General features: G+C 42.5%; 1 protein-coding gene across 3 annotated transcripts in view; it reads right to left on the reverse strand.

Moving 5' to 3' along the window:
• TCAF1 (TRPM8 channel associated factor 1) overlaps window positions 1-23,014 on the reverse strand; it is a 49,322-nt gene that overhangs the window by 17,417 nt on the left and 8,891 nt on the right. For 2 of the 3 annotated variants that reach the window (XM_041752900.1, XM_041752902.1), the window contains exons 1-2: window positions 18,928-19,083; window positions 9,605-10,238 (exon numbers count right to left, since the gene is read on the reverse strand). In XM_041752900.1, the coding sequence (XP_041608834.1) occupies window positions 9,605-10,224 (620 nt within the window). In that variant the 5' untranslated portion in view covers window positions 10,225-10,238; window positions 18,928-19,083. Of the gene's footprint in view, window positions 1-9,604; window positions 10,239-18,927; window positions 19,084-23,014 lie in introns of those variants that run through there. The other variant, XM_041752901.1, reaches the window with a different exon arrangement.

Consider the following 23,014-nt stretch of genomic DNA (forward strand, 5'->3'; position numbering starts at 1 on the left):
ACAATCATGGTACATTTGCCAAAACTAAGAAGTTAAAACTGGTAAAACGCTATTAACTTTAGACTTTATACAAATTTCATCAGTTTTCCCACCAATATTTTCTAGGATCCAATCTGGGAAACCACATTATATTTAGTACTGGGATATTTTAAATTACAATTCCAACTCATTTAACATATATTTTCTGTTTCTTCTTGCATCAATTTTAGTAGTTTCTCTCCAGAAATCTGTCCATTTAAGTTGTCAAATTCATTGGTATACAGTTATAATATTCCCTTATTATCCTTTTAATATCTGAAGGATCTATATTAATCATCCATATTCCATTCCTAGAATTTATCATTTGAATTCTCTCTCTTGTTTTTGTTACCAATATATCTAGACATTTATCACTTTTATTGATTTTTTTCAACTAACAAGCTTTTGACTTTACTGATGTTCCCTATTGTTTGCCTATTTCATATTTCATTGAATTCAGCTCTCACCTTTATTATCTTCTTTATTCCTTCCATGTATTTTGGGTAAGGTTCTCATTTTTTTGTTTAGCTTCTTGATGTGGAAGACTTAGGTCATTGAATTTAAACTTTAATCTTTTCTAATAAAAGCACTTAAAGGCATACCTTTCTCTCTAAGCACTACTTTAACTGCGTTACACAAATTTTGACAGGTTGTGTTTTCATTTTTATTCAGTCCAAAATATTTTCTAATTTCCTTTGTAATTTCTTTCTTTACTTGTAGGGCATTTATGTATTTTTTTTAACTTACAAATATTTAGATATTCCAGATATGTCTATGCTATTGATTTCTACTGTAATACCACTGTGATCAGAACACACTATGTATGATTTCAATCCTTTTAATCTTTTTGAATCATTTTATGGTTCAACATATGGTCTATCTTCAGTGTTTACACTTAAAAAGAATATATACTCTGCTGTTTTAACCATGTTCATATTCAAAGTTTACATATTCAAAAAATAAAATTAATTAAAACAAATATGGGCTAAAACCTACATTAAAGTAGAGCCAAATGAAAAAACAATCCAAGTGCCTTTGGAACATAGTACTCAGACCTTCTATGCTCAGTGCAGTATATTCTGAGGACAAAAATAAATACAAAGAAAACTTTAAAACTTGTTATTTATAAAAAAAAAAAAACCAAAAAAAACTTGTTATTTATGATCTTGATAATAGTATGTTGGTAATAGTACTTGCCAAATTTGAGACAACATGACCTTCAAAAATCACTGACTATAAATGAATTATAACACATATGATTTTTTTTTCAAAGGGTCCATGACATGAGTGATACTAAAACAAAATTTTTAAACCATCACAAAATCAACAACAAATGCTATGGAAATGAGGAAGGAAAGCTCTTCTTGACAGAAGGATCTCAAGCACTTTTGGGAGAAACCTAAAAGCAGAACTACACTCAGCGAAGAAGGTTATGTTGGTACAGGTGCGCAGAAGAGAGACATCCATATCAGAATGAGAGGGGTTGGGGGTAATTTTCTGGAGGAGGTGACAGTTCACATCAATCTTTATAAGAAAGGAGCAGGAGCTACCTAAGTGTAGTACAAGTAACCACTTTTGTAAATATTGACTCAGGCACAGATGATCAACAAATCCTAAAACCACTGGGTGGAAGGTTGTTGGTAAACAGGACATTAATACTCTCAAATTGTCACACCATAGATTAAACTAGTTAAAGAGAGGGAAAGGCACAATTACAATAGGGAAATCTGGCTAACTTCAATTTAACTAAATGGTCAACTCTATCATCACCAGTAATCGTCAAACCGACATCACTTGCCTCCCAATTTGATACATTGTAATGAACACAATTTCACCTATGTAGTATTCTTGCCAAAAATGTTTGGACTGTGTATAACCATGAAAAACAATTAGACAAATCCAAACTGAGGGACATTCCACAAAACAACTGGGCTAGATGCTTCAAAAACACTCATATCATGAAAGAGAAGAAAAGGTAGCAAATGTTTTGGTTGGACCCTCTATTTAAAAAAAAAATCTAAAAAAGACATTGTCGGGACAACTGCAGACATATGAACATGGACATTAAATAATAGTATTGTATCAATGGCAAACTTTTTGAGATCACTGCATTATGGTTATACTGGAAAATGCCTTTGTCTTTAGGAGATACATGCTGAAATATTTAGATGTGAAGTGTTACTTTTCCTATAGCTTACTGTCAAATGGTTAGGCAAAATAATTGTTCCTGTGTGTTTCAATAGTATATGTGACAAAATCTAACCACTGATATATCTAGGTGAAGGGTATGCTTGTCATTACATTATTCTTACAATGTTCCCATAAGTGTGAAAAATTTTAAATAAAGATCTGGGAAAAAAAATTAAAAAGAACTACAGGAAGAATAGAAAATCATGTGTAATTTCCAAACAGTGAGCAGAGAAAAAGAAACTCAACCGATGGAGCAAAAGTCAGTAAGGGATAATTTTAAAAGAAGCAACAAGAAAGTATAACAGAAAATATTGGGCAAAATGATAGCAACTAGAGTGTCAGTTTTCTTGATTGTAAATGGCAGAGCTCTCTGATTAGGTTAAAAATCAGATTTATTCTAAGAGACAAATCTTTTAGAAAAGATACAGAGAGCGTAAAAGGATCAAGAAAGAAGTAAAACAAACAACAGCAAAAAACAGGAATAGTAATTACCATTCTAGGCAAAAAAAGAATTCAAGGTGAAAAATACTAGTTGCAAGAAAGATGGATATGTTAGACTGACAAAATGTACCCACCATGAAAAAAATTCATGAATTTATAGGATACCAGAATATAGCTTTGAAATATGAAAGTAAAAGCCAAATTCAATTCTAAAATCACATTGGGGATATGAAACAATGATTTTTTAGATCTTTTAGATCAAGATTTTTTAGATCTTTTAGATCAAGTATATTAAAATTAAGTAATTTATGGAAAACATGAATAATCCAGTTGATCTAAGGGATATATTTAGAGAATTTATGGTATACTCTCAAAAAACAATAGTGTTACTGATATTTTGCTAGGTCAGAAAAAATAATGTTATTTAAAGTATGTGACAATAATGCTATTTAAAGTATGTGATAACAGTATTGTGGTTATATTTAAATATCAGTCCTTATCTTTCAGAGATACACTATTTTTTGGACGGAATGATGGAATGTCAGGGACTTGCTCAAAGCAAACAAGAAGAGGGAGGAATGGGTAGGTGATGAGTTGGGAGGCCCATTAGCCAGAGTTGATAATTGTGGGGCACCTGGGCGACGGGTGCATGTTTGTTCACTCTTCTAATTTCTATTTCTGTATATGTTGGAGGATTTCCAAAATAAGTTTCTAAAAGGAAACTGCCAAATATATAAAATGAATAGGTGTATATCTAGCCTGTGCGGGCTCTAGTAAAAGGTTATTCATTAGATCTTTATTCATAGAAGAAAAACTAGAAAATAACTTTATCAGGTGCGAGTATGTGAAGGGTTACGTAACTTATGGAACATCCAACTGTGAAATGCTACGTAGCCTTTCTGAAGGATGATGCACGTTTATCAGGAGCACACAGAAAAATATTCAAGATAAATATATCTTTAAGTGAAAACGTTGCAGATCTCTCTTTCTGTTCCCTCAGCTCTTCCACTACCTCCTCCCACCCTCTGTACACACACACACACACACACACACACACACACACACAGAAGAAAAGTCAGGACAGTCCAAACTGGGGAAAAGAATGAATTAGCAGGGGCAAAGGGAGAGGTGGAGGCAAAGAATCTTTTACTTTCTACTTTGCATAATTCTGGATTATTTCAGTTATTTTTCTATAGCATGTATTTTGAAACTGAAGAAAGGAAAATGTTCATAAAAAGGGAAAGAGATCTGAATTGTGATTTAGCAATTACTCTTCTAAAGTGCCCTGTCTTCCTACTTGGATTCACTCTCTAAAACTCCCTGTTTATTTTTTGAGAACCAGCTAATGCAATTTTAGTCTACATAACTAAGCATGCAGTGAGAAGGGTGGAGTAGGAGTTAGGTCAGTCTATTTACCCCCACCACGCCTGGCCATGTTCCTGACTTAAAATTCAAGGCTTAGCATCCTGAAAATTGCTAACATGTAATAAGCAGTGACCTCTAACAATTCGTGGATCCTTGTTATAAACAAGCATATTAATTACTATCTGCTCAATATTTTTGTTTTCCAAACTGCTTGGGAAGTCCTATTCGTGATTATCTTCCATAAACTGATAGTGTTCTTGCTTCGTTTGGGCTAGTTTCAATTTTCAAAATTCTGAAATTTTAATAATCTGGAATTCAAAGACTTCATTGTGTGTGATAATGAAGGGAATATATATAGTTTAATGAAGGGAATATATATAGTTATCAATGTGTAATATTTGCCAATCCAGGTTTCACAGGGGTGTTTTCAAGCTGAGGAATTTGGAGCATGTAGACATTTCAGGGCAGGACCCTTTGTACAACATTCTTCTCTAGGCATCTCTGATAACTTTGAGTATATATGAGAATTACCGTAGACTGAAAAAAACCACAGTCTCAATGGGGTAATGCTAAAAGGAGGAAAGGATGTTCTACTCCCTTCATTTAGAGGGGGAAAGGGGTAGCAGGATATGCCAAGGTCACACCGCATTTACTGGCAGTAGGATCTTGGGTTTTCGGGTACCAGTGAAACTCAGTATCACAGCTCTCTTCCTACTACAGTTGTTTGGTTTCTGCAATTCCTTCCAGTCTGTTTACTGATGATGTTTCTGTGCTTTTAATTCTCAGATCTTTGGAAGCCATTTTCTTGACATAAGAAATAATGCCTGGGATATCGAACATCCTCAGTAAATGCTGGCTATATAAATGGATAAATGAACAACAGAGTTGGAACTCTTTAATAGAAGCCTGAGATTTGGGTAAAAATGAGACAAAGGGACTTCTTATCCAAAAAAGGGGCTAGGTTGATTCTCCTAAAACCTCCCTTAGATTCATCATCCAATGATGCATTTTATCTGCATCACATCTCTGATCGGTGGAGCCAATTCGGTCTCTAGTACCTGTTTATTAAATGTATATAGAGGGTAAAGTGTGGCAGTTGATTGTGATGCTGCCTCAGTCTTGTGGAAGAAGAAGGTAAATACATGAGCTAAAATGCCAATACTGGGATGCCTGGGTGGCTCAGCGGTTGAGAGTCTGCCTTCGGTGCAAAGCCTGATCCAGGGTCTGGGCATCAAGTCCCGCATCGGGCTCCCTGTGAAGAGCCTGCTTCTCCCTCTTCCTATGTCTCTGCCTCTCTCTCTGTGTCTCTTATGAATAAATAAATAAAATCTTTTAAAAAAATAAAATGCCAATATTTTACACAGCTGGGACAACATACTGAATCTAGGGTAAGGCATCATAATGATGGATGCTAGGGAGGTTTCAATGATACTCATGACATCATACTCTTATATACCATAGTGTGGAAGCTGGATGTGAAAATAATGAAAGTGTTTTAGGTATTTGAGCATGTTTCTTAATTCATTGAATCCTCATAACCATCCTAGAAAGGTAGCCATTATTAATCTCACTTCAGAGATGAGGCTTAGAGAGGGTGGCTATGGCACCAAGTTACAGAGCACATACCACGCTGAGCTTGGAAACTTAGTGAGGTCTGCTTTCTCTAGAATTTGTGCTTTTTTTCCAGGTTATATGAATCCTGAGTCCTGCAATGAGACTATGAGTGGTTTACGACAATGGACCCAGTGTTTTTTCAAAAGAAATGCTTAATAGAAAGTGAGGATCCTTTTGCACATGAAGTATAACACCACTGGCCTCAGAGCTGGAGGCGCAGCAGAGACATTGAGGATGAAGCTGATAGAAGAGTAGAAATCACTCGGGGAAGAGACTACAGGTGGTTTGGTCTTACAGAGGGCATGAAGGCTAGTGTTCTAAATGCAGATGACAATGCTCTCCAGGAGGAAGTGAGGGCAGTGACTAGGAGGCTCATGTCCTGGCACCTGTGGGTATTCGTACCAAGCTAAAAGTAGATCCTCTGGTTTTAATGCTTAGGGTTTTGCTCTTCTGATCATAAAGTAGGCTTCCTCTGGTAAAAAATCTGATTCATCTGGATAAGACCTACAACAGGTTACTATTAGAAGCATGAGAGGATCCCAAGATCTTATTTAGAATTTAATTTAGGGATCCCTGGGTGGCGCAGCGGTTTGGCGCCTGCCTTTGGCCCAGGGCGCGATCCTGGAGACCCAGGATTGAATCCCACGTCGGGCTCCCGGTGCATGGAGCCTGCTTCTCCCTCTGCCTATGTCTCTGCCTCTCCCTCCCTCTCTCTGTGTGTGTGTGTGTGTGTGTGACTATCAAAAATAAATAAATAAAAAATTAAAAAAAAAGAATTTAATTTAGTAAGACATATACAAGTAGTAAGATTAAAGTTACCTGAATTCACACTCTCATGTCTAAATTGAAGGTTTAAAAATAAGTAAGATCCTTTGACAGAGTAACTAAATCAGCATGGGATGGAAATAATCCTCCCTCTTGAATTCTAACAGAAGCATCCTGGTATCTCGTATTGTCTAAGGTTTCTAAAACGTTTTAAAGTTCTGTATAATACTGCCTATTGCAGCAAGAGTGGAGGAAGATCCAATGTTCAACAGCAGGCAAATGATTAAATAAATAAGGCAGTCTCATGAAGCGAATCAAATAGAACTTTAAAGATTATATAGAATGAAAATATTTATGAGTGGAATTCAAAATAGTGTGTATACTAAAATGATAACAATGAAAAATTATGGATGAATGGGGAGTATAATATTCAAGGATGAAAAGAGCTGTGGGTTTATGACCTATTCTTAAAATAAAAACTTTTAAAAACAAGAGATATTGAAAAAAGTGGTAATAAAAGAGTATCCCATGAAGAAGAACCATGATTCAAAAGTACTGGCAATTGGCAACACACACACAGAGAGACATATTTATATGTATATCAGAGGTGTTAAAAAGCTAAGTGAAAAAAAGTGAATCATTTGCAGAGTTAAATTTGGCTTTTTTTTTTAAAACATTTTATTTACTTATTCATAGAGACACAGAAAGAGAGAGAGAGGCAGAGACACAGGCAGAGGGAGAAGCAGGCTCCATGCAGGGAGCCTGATGTGGGACTTGATCCCTGGTCTCCAGGATCACGCCTTGAGCTGAAGGCAGCGCTAAACTGCTGAGCCACCCAGGCTGCCCAAATTTGGCTTTTATTTTATTAAATTTGTGTCATATAAGTATTTATGCACGGACAGATGTGGAAGGTCTTTAATGTGATTTGTGAATGATTTTTCTTGCATTTTAATGTTTTTGTGTGTGAAGTGAGGTAATGAAATATATACCTTATTAGTAAAATTTGGTAGAAAGTTTGGAAAATAAAAGTTTAATAGTAAAAATCATCTACCATTATTCCATGACCCCAGGGATCCACCTACTACGACTATTTTGACCCTTTCCTTCTATAATATTTTCTACACATAGCTATATTTTTTGAAGAAAAGTAGAAACATATTGAGCAACAGGTTAGTATCCTACTCTATTTCATTTAACAGTACCTCCTAAAAGATTTTCCCCATGCCCTTAATTATTCTTGGAAACACAGTTTTAATGGCTGGTTAATAAATGTACAATTTATTTAGCCATACTATTCATTTCTATTACAAATAATGCTGAATGGCATATCTTTGTAAATGAATCTGATTGTATCTGATTCTTTTTAAAAGTCCTATTAAAAGATGTATTTTTATTTATTTTTTTTAAAGATTTATTTATTTATTTATTTATTTATTTATTTATTTATTTATTTATTATGATAGACACAGAGGGAGAGAGAGAGAGGCAGAGACACAGGAGGAGGGAGAAGCAGGCTCCATGCCAAGAGCCTGATGCGGGACTTGATCCCGGGACTCCAGGATCGCGCCCTGGGCCAAAAGCAGGCACCAAACCACTGAGCCACCCAGGGATCCCTAAGAGACGTATTTTTATTTTATTTTATTTTATTTTATTTTATTTTATTTTATTTTATTTTATTTTTTTATTTTTTTTAAGAGACGTATTTTTAAAGGTTTACTAAGATCTAATTCACATAGAAATTCACTCGATTTAGGTATGCACACTTCCCTCATTAACTGATTTTTTAAGCATTAGTCTTCAAGCTGATTCTACTTGTTTGCACACATATATGTGAGTACACATACACGTACAGCCTAACTTCCCCATCCCCTCAAATCGAGAATCATCGATGATGAGAGATGATTTTGGAACAGCCAAAGAAAAAAAGAGGTATGGTTTTGGTAGAAAAAAACATCTTTGAAAGCAAGTAAGGGGGATTAGGTTGTTTAGAAATAGAATTATGGTCAAGTCTCACCTCTCTATTCTTTTTTTTTTAAATATTTTATTTATTTATTCATGACAGGCACAGACACAGGCAGAGGGAGAAGCAGGCACCATGTGGGGAGCCTGATGTGGGACTCGATCCCGGGGCCTCCAGGATCAGGCCCAGCGCTGAACCGCAGGGCCACCCGGGCTGCCCTCACCTCTCTATTCTTTAGGATGAAGAGCACTGGTAAGCTGACATTTGATCAATTTGGCCAATCACGATGCCTCAGAATAACTGTCTTTCTTCATTGCACCTGTGGCGTTTTGCTTCAAATGTTCCATGCCAAGAAGAGGCCGCCGCCCATTCCCTATGCATCTATACTAACCTGCTACGCCTTCCTCACCCAATCCTACTTTGCTCTGCTCCCCAGGCAGAAATACCAGTGTTCTTTGCTCCAAGGATGCTGTGAGTTGTAACACAACACGGTGTGGCCTGGTACACTTCTTATACTCCTAGGACTACTCCAGCCTCTAAGCCCCCTCATTCATCCATCCAATCACCAGCCAACAAACGTTTACTGATCACCTGCCCTACGTTAGGCACTATAGTAACTGCTAGAGCACAGTGTGAACAGAACAGACTGGCAGTGCTCTTCAAGAACCTTCCACGTAGCCTGTCTTTGTACTCATCACCTCCCTCCTTCATTCTCCAACATCAGGTCTTTTTCCTCCAGGCATAAAATCCTCCCCTAACTCCTAAATTTAGCACAAACAACTCATGCTATCTTTTCTTCTATCTCACCTTTTGAATCCTCTAGTTCTTACTTCCATCCCAATCCCATCTGGCTGGACATTTCAAAGCCTTCCCCCCAGCTCTTTCCACTTTGTCTTACGGGGTTCCTCATGTCTGTTTTCCTTTTCTTCACATTGCATTTGAAAGCAACCTTCTGCCATGAGCCTTCCTGGATTAGCAAGGCCAGCTCTGGGATTCAGTAATGTATTTTAAGCTAGACGCCAAAAGTTTCTCTGCTCAAATAGCTGAGTGGTCTGGTCTGGGATGGCAGCAGCCAGGGGAACCTTGATTGATTGAGGGTGATCTGGTTATTGAAGGGTAAATCTGGTTGATTTAGGGTGAATCCACACCTAAGTGTCAAGTTCTCTCCTGTTAGCCTGGGAGAAACCTAAAGACAAGAACGTTGCTTGATTTTAATGTGAGACCAAAACCCCCCTGGGGTAGTGCACTTACCTAACTAAGACTGGGATCTTGGGCATCTTCTTGGAGACTTTAAAGAAACTCGTGTCACCTTTGTTGTCAGTGAAGTACACGCCGGCCACACTGGTCACGAGGTTGCCAGGGAAGGTGAAAAGCACCCTTTCATCATCACCCTGGTTGGCCCAGTCCCAGGCCTGGCCTCCAATGAGCAAGCCCCCTCCACGTTTCATAAACTTGACCAACTTTTCCGTCATGGTTTCGTTGTAGGCGTCAATGCAGTAAACCCCCAGGGAGTCTTTCACTTCTGGCTCGATCTTCGCCTCCACCCCAGAACCCTCAAGGATTTTGGCCAGGGGTGCCAGGGATGGGTGTACACCAATGGGAGCCCCAGGGGAAGAACAAAGCCAACCTACTGCATTGAGGAGAAAGGGAGTGAGCTGGGCTTCTACCAAGTAGTCCTCATGGGACACCACCACCAGGCGGCCTCGGCCGTAGGAGGAGGCAGCAATGAGGACCTGGCCCATGTCATTCACCATCACTGGGAAGGAGGCCTCTCCAATTAGAAGCAGTTCACATGGGATGGCATCTTCGGGAACATCCCAGCTGGTCACTCCATTCATCAGGGCCTCAAAGGCAGCAGAGGGAGTTGCCATGGCTGGATGGATTTCTGTAGAGAGGAGAGAAAAGGCTCAGTTTGGCAAGGAATAGATAAACAAATAAATAATGGAGCCAAACAGTTCACTCTTTCCCTGGTGGTGGCAATTCTTCTGACAATGTAGCTGAGACCGACTCTGAACTAACTCAGAGATTCACCAGGGGTGTTGAGGCATCCAGCCCAGGATACCCCATCGCACCCTGCTCAGTCCTCCTAAACTCTTATGGCTAACCTAAAAGAGCTTGGCACTTTGCCATCGCAGAAGGAAACAAACAGAAATGGGGACTGTGGGCAGAATTGTGCCCCCAAAGAGATACCTTGGAGTCTGAATTCCCAGTATGTGTGAATGGGATCCTATTTGGAAATACGGTCTTTGTAGGTACCATCAAGTTAAGATGAGGTCATAGTGGGTCTGAGTGAGCCCTGATTTAATGACTGATGTCTTTTAAGAAACATCTGGATGCAGACACAGACGCATAGGGGAGAACAGTAAGAGAAACAGGAGCGACGCATCTATATGCCAAGGGAGGCCAGAGGTTGCTGGTGAGCACCTGAAGCTCTGGAAGACGCATGGGACAGATTTTCCTTCAGAACCTCCAGAAAGAACTGCCCTGCCAATACCTGGACTTCAAACTTCTATGACCCCCGGACTGTGTCAGAACATATTTCTGCTGTTTTAAGTCACCCTGTGTGTGGCGATGTGTTACAGCAGCCACTGGAAATTAATACAGTGGTGCAGCATGCTGACCCGCCCCCCTCTGCTCCCATGTCCATCTTACTAATCCCAGCTTGAGGATCCCAACATTTCAGCCTGGAAAGTCTGGGTCCTCAGAGAAGCTTCTTTGGTCACAGTCCCAGGCTGGGAAAGAGGAAACCGTAAGTCTTCTGTGGCTTGAAACCAGGTCCCAGACAACCAGGAATTATGGCAGATTCTTACTTGTACCTGGACGCAGAGAAGCAAGGTGTGTGTGTCTGTGGATGTGCACTCACGTAAATCCTCTGCTTCTTCTCCATGAGCTCCCTGCTCATGATGCTTGATGTCTGACCTCCACTATATATTCTCTACTGAAGCAACTCCCCCAAGAGCAGATAGATGTGTTTTCATCGGACATCCAGGGCTTGGCCTTCTCACTGACCACTTGACGGCACCAGACAATGCTGCTCTCCCGGTATCTGAGGCTCTTACTGCCAGTTACGTTATGGCCAGAGCCAACCTCATCACCTTCAACCTGCTCACCCATCCACTTTCCATCCTTCCCTTACCTCTTCTGAAAATGCAGATATTCCTTATGTTTTTACCTTTGGTCCTTAACCTCTCCCTTTCTATTTCCCTTGTCAGAGAATATGCTCAACTCTCAAGGTAATACTGCTTTGCCGTAGGCTATCTGGGCCTGAATTAGGCTATCTGGGCCTGAATCTTGGCTCTGTTTGCTTACTAACTGTGAGATGGGGAAACATCTGAGACTTCATTTCCTTATTCAGTAAGGATAAAAGTATCTAATAGCACATAAGGTTGTCCCAAGGATCAAAGGAAATAACAGTTTAAGTGTCTTTCAATTATTTACTATATATATGAGGATGTGTATGTGTGTGTATGTAACATGTATTTGTTTACATATATTTACTTATAAGTATGTGGTTAAAAGTAAGCTATTTAACTTAGAAATGAGCCTAATATAGAATTCTGTTTTTTTTTTTAATTTATTTATTTGTTTTTGAGAGAGTGAGCCAGCAAGTAGGGGGAGAGGCAGAGGGAGAAAATCCTCAAGTGGATTCCCCACTGAGTGGGAAGCCCAATGTGGGGCTCAATCCCATGACCCACTAGATCATGACCCGAGCTGAAACCAAGAGTTGAAGACTCAACCAACCCAGCCACCTGGACACCCCAGAGAGAATTCTTATAAAGTGAACAAAAAACAAACCTCGTGTCAGATTTTATAAATCCTGGACTAAGCATTTTTTTAAAAAGATTTTATTTATTTACTCATGGGAGACACAGAGAGAGAGGCAGAGACATAGGCAGAGAGAGAAGCAGGCTCCCTGCAGGAAGCCCAATGCAGGACTCAATCCCAGGACCTGGGATCACAACCTGAGCCAAAGGCAGATGCTCAACCACTGAGCCATCCACGTGCCTTGGGCTAAGCATTTAATGATTCTGATTTTATAGTTTTCACATCATGGAGCCAAAGCTAACACTAATATTATTATAACATTTAGTTCTCAAGCGTTTCCGCTGGTCTTTGAGAAAGTCCTGGGCCCAGACACTGTGCCTTCCCAAGCACAGATGAGAAGGCCCTGGTTCTGAGGTGACAAATACACCCAAGATCCCTCCTGGAAGAGCACACTCTACCATTTGCAGTGGTCTCTAAATCTAAAGAAGTCTTAAAGTTAGTCTTTGCCTTCCACACTAGCTCCTTTTCGGCACATCACCTGAGCTCAGTGTCCCTAGATGCGAGGGAGGGTGACAGCTACCTCAGAGAACCTTGGAGACATAGAATCAGCAGGCAGCTGGTTAACAAGAGCTTGTCCCTTCCTCGCTCTTCCTGGTGTCCACAAATAGCCAGGACCGCAAACCGCACAGTGTCACAGCTGTGTCCCTTCTCCCTCCTGTCCCACCTCCAGCTGGTCACAGGCCTGTCAATGTCATCGTCCATGGTTTCCAACTACACTGCCAGTAACCTAGTTCAGATGCTCACTAATTCATTCCTCGACTAAACCGATCCAGTTTCTAAGTCACCAGGGTCTGTTCTTGCCTCTATTCTTCTAAAGCCACTGATAGCTTTATTTCCCAGAAGAGATCCCCTTCCCAGAGCTTTGCCTTTTCCCGAAGGGTTAAATAGGACACGTTCACCCTGGGGTTTAAGGTTTCCAGGGCTGGGAAATTTAAATGGCCAGTTAGTCTATGAAAATATGCTCAAGCTCACTGGTCAGGCAATTGAAAACAATGCATGATGTTGTCCACAAGATTATCAAAAAGGAAGAAGGCGAAGGAGAAAGGGAAGGAGTAAAAAGAAGGTGAAGATGAAGGCAAATAATAATGCCCGATGCTAAAAACCATAGTAATAACAATAATCCCCCATGCCCAAAAGGCTAGGAGGACACTACCACAATCTGCTGGAAGGGCCAGGAAGCTGAGAGCAATCTGACAGTGGCAGCTCCATTTCAGAGGTGAGCCTGTCCTCGGTCCAGCAATCCCTCTTCGGATGACCTTTCTTACAGAAATAAGAGCAGCAGTACTAAGGACACAAGGATGCTCACTGCTGTAGGAAACTACCAATGGAGACAGATAAATGCAAACCTAGAAATGGAGATAGATAAGTGACAAGGAATGTTTTCTAGAACCATCCATGACTTGTGTGGGTGCAGCTCTTTAACCCAAAGCCACACCTATCCTTCTGTGTACTCACTCCCCTCAGTCTGTTGTTACAACATAAGACCCTGGGGCGCAGCCCTCCCCCATGCCCCCCTACCCCTGCCAGCCATGCATACACACCCCACAAAGAGCTGCCCCATCAGACCCCACCTCTACGGGCCCTTGTTGCTGCCGCTGGTGCTCCAGAAACACTCAGAGCAGGGAACTCACATTTCTGTATTTCGAGCTAGTTCATGGGAGAACTATCTGTGGACAAGTGACAAAGGGATGGGCATGTAGCCTGGAGATTTGAAAAGCAGGGGACCAGAAGGAAGAAGGCTGGTCCTGTGAAGTTACTTCCTTCTACCTGCCAGGCTTTGGTAGGGAACACTCAAGCTCCCCTCCTCTGGGCCAGTTTCCCAAGTCTGCACCATGACTAGTGGGACTGCAACGTAGCTTCAGCCTTACAGCAATGCTGCATGTACGGCAAGCCGACGTCGGAGAGGAAGAATGTTTGAATAGAGTATGATAATCTATATGACAGGATATCATGTTGCTCTTACAAAGAATGAGTTAAATCTGTTTTGCATCTACACAGAACACCCTAGATATACTTTAAGTGAAAACCTCAAATCGCTGTGATATATAGGGCACAAACCCATTTTTGTACGGATGAAGATAATAATAGTAGGACTAGTAAATTTAGCAGGAGTGATGACCACACACTGCTTCCCAGGTTCCAGGCATTATTTTAAGTTCCTCAGTAAATCAGTTAATCCTGACAGCAAACCTGTGAGGTATGTACTATCACTACTCATTTTAGAAGTGGACAAAAACAAAACAAAAACCGTGATGGCCAGACAATGTGTTACTTGCTCAAGGCACACAGGTGGGAGTGGTGGATCCAGGATTCAAACCCAGGGAATCTTGTACTGACTCCACATTCTTAAGAACCAGGATTTTCCGTAAAACAGAAAGTCTATGGAGGCCACGTTTCAACCTGCTGACTTTAATTAACTGCATTAGGAAGACAAGAGGTGAATAGTAGACTTTATATAAACCTACATCCTTTGAATTGTTGTATATATTACTGTTACAGTTAAAAATAACACAGGTAGGGGCACCTGGGTGGCTCAGTTGGTTAAGCTTCTACCTTCTGCTTGGGTGATGATCTCAGGGTCCAGAGATGGAGCCCCGTGTCATTCCTCATCTCATCCCACTCCCTGCTCAGTGAGGAGTCTGCTTCTCCCTCTCCCTCTGCCCCTCCCCGCTGTCTGTGCATATGCATGACCCCCCCCATCACTCTTAAATAAATACATAAAATGTTAAAGAAAAATAACACAGGTAATATAACTGCAAACAAGCAAGTAAACACACATTAAATGATTGACCATATACATCATTGGATTGTTCAACTGATCATATCTCACTCACCCTAAAATGTTTCTTTTTCATCTCCCAATCTGTTGAGTATGTACTCACTAAAAAATGTGATTTCCCCCTCTATAGGGTCCTTTGAACTTTGCAGCTGGTTCTGATCCCACTGTAACCAGCTATATCCATGACTCCAACACTGGACTTTTAAACCAAATGCTTCCTGTTTATGCCCGAATCCCTGTTGGCTCTCCTAGCTTGGGGAGTGTAAAGGAGCACAGTCCAGGGGGTCCCTTTTACTTCTCTCCCTTTTATTTCTTCACCCGTGGTTCTCCTTCCATGGCTTCTGCTTTCTCTCCTCTGGGCCAACTCTGGCCTCTCTCTTTCAGCCTTCTGGAACCCAAGGCACCTCTAAAGCCGAAGGTATCTCAGGCACATCCTGTAACTCTGAGAGAGAGCTTTACGAATCCCCTACCCCTACCACAAAGAGGCCCCATGCTACCTAAATGGGGCTTCCCTTTAAGAAAGAGATGTATTCGGAAGGGAAGGAGGGTAGCAGGCCTGTCTTGGATGCTGCACCACATCCTGGTTTGATTTCAAATTCAAGTAGAGTAAGTGTCTGAGATCAGGGGATATGTGTGATTCTTTGGATTCCCCAGGAGAATCAGCAGGTGCTCCGTGGATGGATAACTGAGTGATGGACGTAGGTGTCAAGGGCAGACCTAGGATCACTTCTTCAGCAAATAGCTACCCTGGCCTTGAGAAATGATAAATATCACATTAATAGGGCAGACATCCAGTCCTATAGGTCTTCTCTTCTTCATACCATTTTCTTCCATGAACTCCTTGTTTCTTTTTTCCTTATACGTACATCCAATACCCTTTCCAATGTCCATTAACTTCTACTAAGCTAGAACTGGTGTGGGTTCGCCCTTTTTTTGCATTCTGTGCCACATATATGCAGACCAAACGTATCTATTTTTCATTAAAAAATGGTTTAATCAATATATTAAAAAAAGAATATGTAATACACGTGGAAAGACATAGATGGCAAAATAAGAAAACAATTTTAAAAATCAAAGATTCCTATATACCTCCTAACCAGCTTAAAAAACAGACCGTTGCCAGTATTTCTGAAGGCTTTCTTGTGGTCCTCTCCAATCCCTTCCCACACTCCCCCCCAAAAATAAGCACGATTTAAGATGCTGCTTTTCTATTCCCCTATTCCTATCCCACCATGATCCCTTCCTAATTCCATAGTTCTCCAGGGACTCTCTTGCCCTCACTCACATTTGCTCACTTCTCTCCCAGTGAGGTCCCAGGAGAACAGCAGCACCGGGAGCGCAGGGCCAGGAGCGCTGACCTGCCTGTCCCCCAGGGCAGAGCGTTCTATGACATGGACAACGAGGGACACAGGTGGGTCTTAAATCCGAGGGGCTGTCCCTGCGGAGGTCTGGGGTGGGATCCTCTCGGTTTGTCTGCAGGCCCTGCCCCCAGCCAGACTTTCCTACACAGGCCCAGAGCCAGTCTGCACCGAGCCTGTCGGTGACGTAAGAGGAGGGGCTGGGGAAGGGGGGCGGAGGGGAGGAGGGGAGGAGGGGAGGAGGGGAGGGGAGCCTCGCAGCTCAGCCTGGCGGAGAATGCTCCAGACCCGCAGGCCCGGTGTGGGTGGGGTGGCGGCACACAGCCCCCGCCCCTCTTGCACTTTTACACACACACGCACACGCGCATCTCCGGGGTGGGGGGGGGTGGGCTGAGAGTGGGCAGGGGACTCCGTCCCAGAGCCGGAGTCTGCAGCGACCGAAGGGCAGCCGGACAGCAGTGATGCTCGGTCAGCTGCACCTGCGCGACCCGGAGCAAGCCCTGCCTCCCGCACCAAGCTGCGGAGGAGACGGCCCGTGCATCCCCCCATCACACAGCGCAGCCAACGCGCCCCAGGGGCAGGCGGGCGGGCGGCCTCGCGGAGCCCGGAGCAGGCGACCCGCAGCGAGGGGCGCGCCCCGGGGTCCCCCCCCCCCCCCCGCGGCCTCCTGCACCGCCCTCCGCGCGTCGGGCCTGCGGGGCTCCTGCGGGGCTCCCGCGGGGCGGGGTGGGGGCGGGGAGGAGGGGTTCCCGAGCAGTCCCCTCCCCCACTTCCTCCGGGGCGCGGGGCGAGCCCGGGGGGCGGCGCTTGGCGGGGGGCGCGGCGCTCCTTTGTGCCGCCGGCCCCGTCCCGAGCCCCAAAGGTCCCGCCCGGGCCACCCGGTTCTCGGGAGAGCGGGGAGGTGCGCGGTGGGGGGACAGCGCAGGGCAAGGGCCCTCCGCGGATTTGCATCACGCTGGGCGAGGCGAGCCTCCCGCGCCACCTGTTAATAATCCGGGCTGACCTGAGGATGAGCGGCGGCGACTCACACCTGGCTCAGCATCGTCCGCATGGCCCCATATGCCACTCCGCCAAGTTAAAAATAAGAATATTCTACGCCAGGGAACAGAGCGCCAGAGTCTATCCTGTGTCTTCCCTGAAGTCTTTTCTGATAACCAGTGGACAGTCGCTCCTCCCTGCGGTCACCTGTGAGTTCTGCTGTGTCCAGTGACTTCGCGGCCCTCAGGTGCCAGTTCCAGGGGGAGAAACGCAGGACTGTACAGCAGTTAAAGACTCAAACTGTCCGTCCCCAGAGGTCCCGGATTCAGATCTCAGTGCTACAATCTACTGGCCGAGCGGCTTGCGGCAGGTAACTTAATTTGCGCCTCATTTTATCTGTACAATGGGAATGGTAAAATCAGAACCTGTATTACAGATTTATTGTAAGGCTTAAATTCGGTGAGTGAGTAGTTATAAAGTTCTCAGACCAGTGACTGGCAGACGGTAAGACTGTACCAGGGCCTCTTAAAAAATAAAACATTCAGGCTGTCCTAAGATTCAGTATTTCATGTTCCAGGAAAATGCAGACCCTTTAATACTGACTAGAGTTTTGGTCCAAATCCAAGTCATATTTCCTTCCCTCAGCCCCCCTTCAACCTCCTTCCTCTTTCCTTTCTTCTTGAAAATTTTCCCCAAATTGAATCATATAAACAATAGTCAATAGGCAATGGAGACAGGTGAACTCAGTGGCATAAAACATGGAAATCCAGAGATCAGTTCAGGACCCTACCCAGTGAAGGACCACCTGAGTGACAGTGAGCACGTCCTTTATCTCCCAACAGGGCTCAGGGTTCTGAGCTAGTCAACAAGGAGGGCTGGAGACTTGCTAAGTCCCTTTCCGGTCTGAAATGACAAGACTAATAGCACCGCAAGGCAACCCCCCGCCGCCCCAGTATTGAATTGCATGAAAAATTTTAAAATGCAAAACAAAAACGCACATATTGCTCCACCTAAAAATGAATAATCAAAAAAGGACAAAAACACACGTGGGGAGGATAGAACCTAATTCCCATCTGAAGCTAGACCTGAGATTTGATGGGGAGAAGATGTTTTAACTGTCACGTTTTGTTTCTTAGAAAGGAGGAGACACGCGCACACACACACACACACACACACACACACACACAGGGAGGGACACACACACCCACACCCACCCATGGGGGGGGGGGTGGAGAGCAAGTGCGTTGAAGCAAAGGTAATAAAATACCCGCATCCGATAATTCTATTATTTTCTGTACGTATCTGCAGCTTCGAAAGCTTTCATCGGGAGAAGTGTTTAAAAAGGGCAGAAATTCCTGGAGAAGAATGAAGCACGGAAGGAATAAGAGCCAGAGGGGTAGAAAAAATAAATAAACAAAAAATAAAAAAGCAGCAGCAGACACAGACAGGGAGAGCCCACAGGGAATCCTCTTTGGAAGACGTCCGCCTCCTTAGGCCCGAGCGGTCTCAGGCCCACACCCGGACTCCCCTCCCCCGCGCGCCCCCGGACCCCGGCCGGGTCGCTCCTGCTCCCGGGCTCGGTCGGTGCGCCGGGGCCTGCTCCGGTTCCAGAACCATCTCTGGACCATACTCACCCGGTAGCCAGCGATTTTCACACCGGGCTACTTCGGAGGGGGGGAGGGGCCCCTCTGCAGAGACGTGGTTGGGAGGCCCGGCGGCCAGCCTGCGGGCTCGGAGTCGGTGGAGGTGGCGGTGGCGGCGGGCGTGCGAGGAGGGAGCTGGGCTGCAGTGCGCAGCGGGGCTGGGGGCGGGGCTGGGGGCGGGGCGGGGGCATCCCGGCAGCTGATTGGCCGCCGCGGCGGGGGGGCGGAGCCTGGCCGGCCGCCCCCGGACCTCAGAGGCCCCGCTTTGTGTCGCTTTCGGGGAGAGGATGCTGCAGCCCCCAATCCTGCAAGGGGTCCCCCGCACAGCTCCGGGAGGGCGGCAGGGAGATTTGTTAAAATAAAACCGTAAATCCGTAAGGCTCTTTACCAACCCGGGAGGGGTTGCTAAGTACAGATCCGTATGTGAAACGACCCAGAACTATTTACAAGGAGGAGTTAAATCGACGTACGTGTGCCAGGAGTTAGGCTCCCTCTCTCTTCATGTTTTTAATGAACATTTCACACGGAAGTAAAAATAGGGAGCTTGCATTTTTGTAAGAAAGGCTTTATAAATGTTTATATATGCTTATCTAAACAGAAATTATATGGAAAACACACATCAAACTATTAGAAGCAGTGACTTCAGATAGTTAAGAGTAGATTACTTTTATTTTTTCTTCCTAGACTTCGTTCGCGTTTCAATAGAAAGGAATATGTATTATTTTGCGATAAAAATGATAAATGTAATCAACTAAGATAAAATATCTTTGCTCAGATAGCTAGTAGTGACACGTCTATAAATATGATTTCTCCCTGTGTGGGGGATTCTTGAACTTTGTCCCTAGTCCTGTCTTGTTTTAGTCGAGAAAGAGCAGGATAGGACACTTGATTTTGAGCCATAACCTGACTTATAGGGTCCTGTCTTGAATCTATGTCTGCTCATCCAGCTTGGTAGTTCAACTTTAGAAGCCAGGAGTAAAAACCACTTGTCCTTCTTATGGCTCATCCCAAAGGGAAAGATTTGTGTGGCCTCTGTACATTCCTCTGTTTCCTCACCCTTCACCCATCACTGCACTGGCCCCTATTTTCTGGGTGCCTAAGGAGAAGACATCACTGACCCAACTGTTCTCAGGGAGCAACCATTAAAAAGCTTCCTCCCCTACCACAAAACAGTGTCCAGGCTGGAACTTCCACCGGAATGTAGATTTACTGGTAAAGGGGACACCCTGTATTACTTAGGGTTTCATTACAACTCCCCAAACTAGAGTACACATAAGTCAAGAACTGTGTTTTATTCTTCTGTAGATTTTCTGCTTCACGTGGCCACAAACAGGTACTTGGTAATGGCTGCTTGATGGATGGATGGACGGACAAGATGCGTGATGTGGGGTGAGGAAGGCAATCTAGCACACTCTTCAACAGGATCCAGAGCAACTTCACATTGAAAACCAATCAAATTCCAACTTTCCTGTGTTGTAAGTTTTCTCCTCTTCTTCATGTTATTTTCTTTTAATATTCTCCCATAAGCCTTTTGTTTTCTTCCTGTATCTGCTAAAATTTCAGCTAGCCTCTCTGTTTCAGACTTCACGCCACTAGCTCAGTTTTAAATCCTATATCCTTCTAGAGTTTCTCATTTGCTTTCCAGTTTCTACCTTGACTGCCATTAAATCCTGGAAGTGTTGAAATAACTTTTGAAATATTACATTCTGTAAACACTCAGCTAAATTGGAATGAATGAATAATTTATTAAAAATCCATACTATAAAATATTATGCAATTCTTAAAAAGGATAAGCTCAAGTCATACCTTGAGCAATGCTCTCAATATATATTTTCAGCAAAAAAGTCTGTAATGCTCCTTTTGAGTGTTTATGTTTATGTAAGCAAGAAAAATAAGGACATATTTGGCTACCTCAGGATGTGGAGAGGTTTGACCAGTAATTTTTTTCTTCAGACCCTTTGTATTTTTAAAATGTTACAAACATAATTTTGGGGGAAAAAGACTATTTAGTAATACCACTCTTAGGTGGTATCACCAAAATATCACCAAAATACATATACTAGAATGTTCAAAGCAGCACCATCCATAATAATCTAAAACTGGAAGCTACCGAAATACTAACCTCCCTGCTTTCTTACCACTAGTGCTGTCCAGGCACTATCTTCTATTACAAATGTCTAAAAAATATTATTTTTCAGAAAAATTTGAGAATTTATTTTCAAAAGATCTTTAAGGAAATTCTAAAGGATATATCTCAAGAAGAAATAAAATAATCTTATATAAATTATCTGAAATGTAAGACAAAATGTTAAGAGACTTCTAAAGCCGGCACTGAGAAAATACCTTATTTGGGACAACCCTACCACTGAAAATTCACAGCAATAAAAGTTGGACAAAATATAGGAAACAATGGAAGACTCTGAAGAGCAAACAACACAAGGAGAACTTGAGAAGCTATAATCCCAAGGGAAGGAAAACAAAGGACATGAGCTCCACATTTGCTAGGGCTTTTCTGTTTAGGGCATTTCCCAGCTCATAATGCAGGAAAAGTGAGGCCACTCAGAAAGTGTCAGGCTTACTGGTTCAAGATTTTCAAACCAACTGAACTCAAAGTGCAGAATTTCAGACAAAAGAGAGGGAATATAAAAATCTATGTGCAAATTCCCCTTAGTTTGTCATTGGCTGACTCTTAAGCTATGCACACACAAGGAGGGACCCCCACCTCCACAAAAATCCATCAAAACTAGTTGAAAATACTGGCTAAAATGCTAAACAACTGACAGACATTTCAGTAGCTGTACTGTTCTAGAATAAAGTAGTGGAGGTCATGTCCCACAAAAACAACACACTTATCAACACACTGCTTTCAGTTGAGACATGAGAAAATCCATGACCATGAGAAAATCCATGACCATAAGGATTATGGTCTGGGGTAAGGGAAAAATTTGAAATGCGCTAGTTTTAAGAAAGTTTTAACTCTTGATAGTATGAAAATATTCATCTGGTATTTTACCCATTTCTCACCCCCCCAATCCTATTTGAAAAACAATAACATCAACAATAACTTTATAACTTTTCATTCCTATGTCTTGCACCCAATCCAAAATTTAGGGGGAGGCTAAAAATCAGATTACATTGCCAAGAACTCAGAAGAAACAGCAAATGATAGAAACAGACTCACAGGTGGTTTGGACATTTGCATTCTTTGGGACTTACTTTAAAATAACTGAGTCAATATGTGCAAAATCACAGAAGCAAGGCTGGAGAAATTTAGTATAGAATTAAAACTCATAAAACTCACATATACAAAACCCTAAAGACCCCATCAAAAAACTGTTAGAACTATTAAACAAATTCATTATATTCAGTATGGTTGCAGGATATCTAATCAACATACAAAAATTAATTGTTTTTATAAACTATGAAGTATCTGAAAAGGAAATTAAGAATGCAATCACAGGGGGATCCCTGGGTGGCGCAGCGGTTTGGCACCTGCCTTTGGCCCAGGGCGGGATCCTGGAGACCAGGGATCGAATCCCACGTCAGGCTCCCGGTGCATGGAGCCTGCTTCTCCCTCTGCCTATGTCTCTGCCTCTCTCTCTCTCTCTCTCTCTCTCTCTCTCTCTGTATGACTATCATAAATAAATAATAAAAAAAAATTTAAAAAAAGAAAGCAATCCCATTTACGATAGTACTCAAGACAAAATACTTAGGAACCAACTTAACCAAGGAGGGAAAAGATCTATACACTGACATCTATAAAACATTGAAGAAAGATATTGAAGACACAAATAAATGAAAATATATTCCATGTTCATAGATTGGAAGATTAATAATGTTAAAATGTCCATACTAACCAAAAACATCTACAGATTTAATACAATCCCTACCAAAATTCCAATAGTATTTCTTACAAAAATAGGGAAAAAATCCTAAAATTCATATGAACCACAAAAGAATTCAAATTGCCAAGGAAGTCTTCAGCTAGAAGAATAAAATTTGAGGCATTACAAATGAAAACCACTATAAGATACCACCGCACAACAGTCAGAATGGCTAAAAGTAACAGGGCAGGAAA

Source organism: Vulpes lagopus, chromosome 4 (genome assembly GCF_018345385.1).
Source record: "Vulpes lagopus strain Blue_001 chromosome 4, ASM1834538v1, whole genome shotgun sequence".
Taxonomy (NCBI): Eukaryota; Metazoa; Chordata; class Mammalia; order Carnivora; family Canidae; genus Vulpes; species Vulpes lagopus.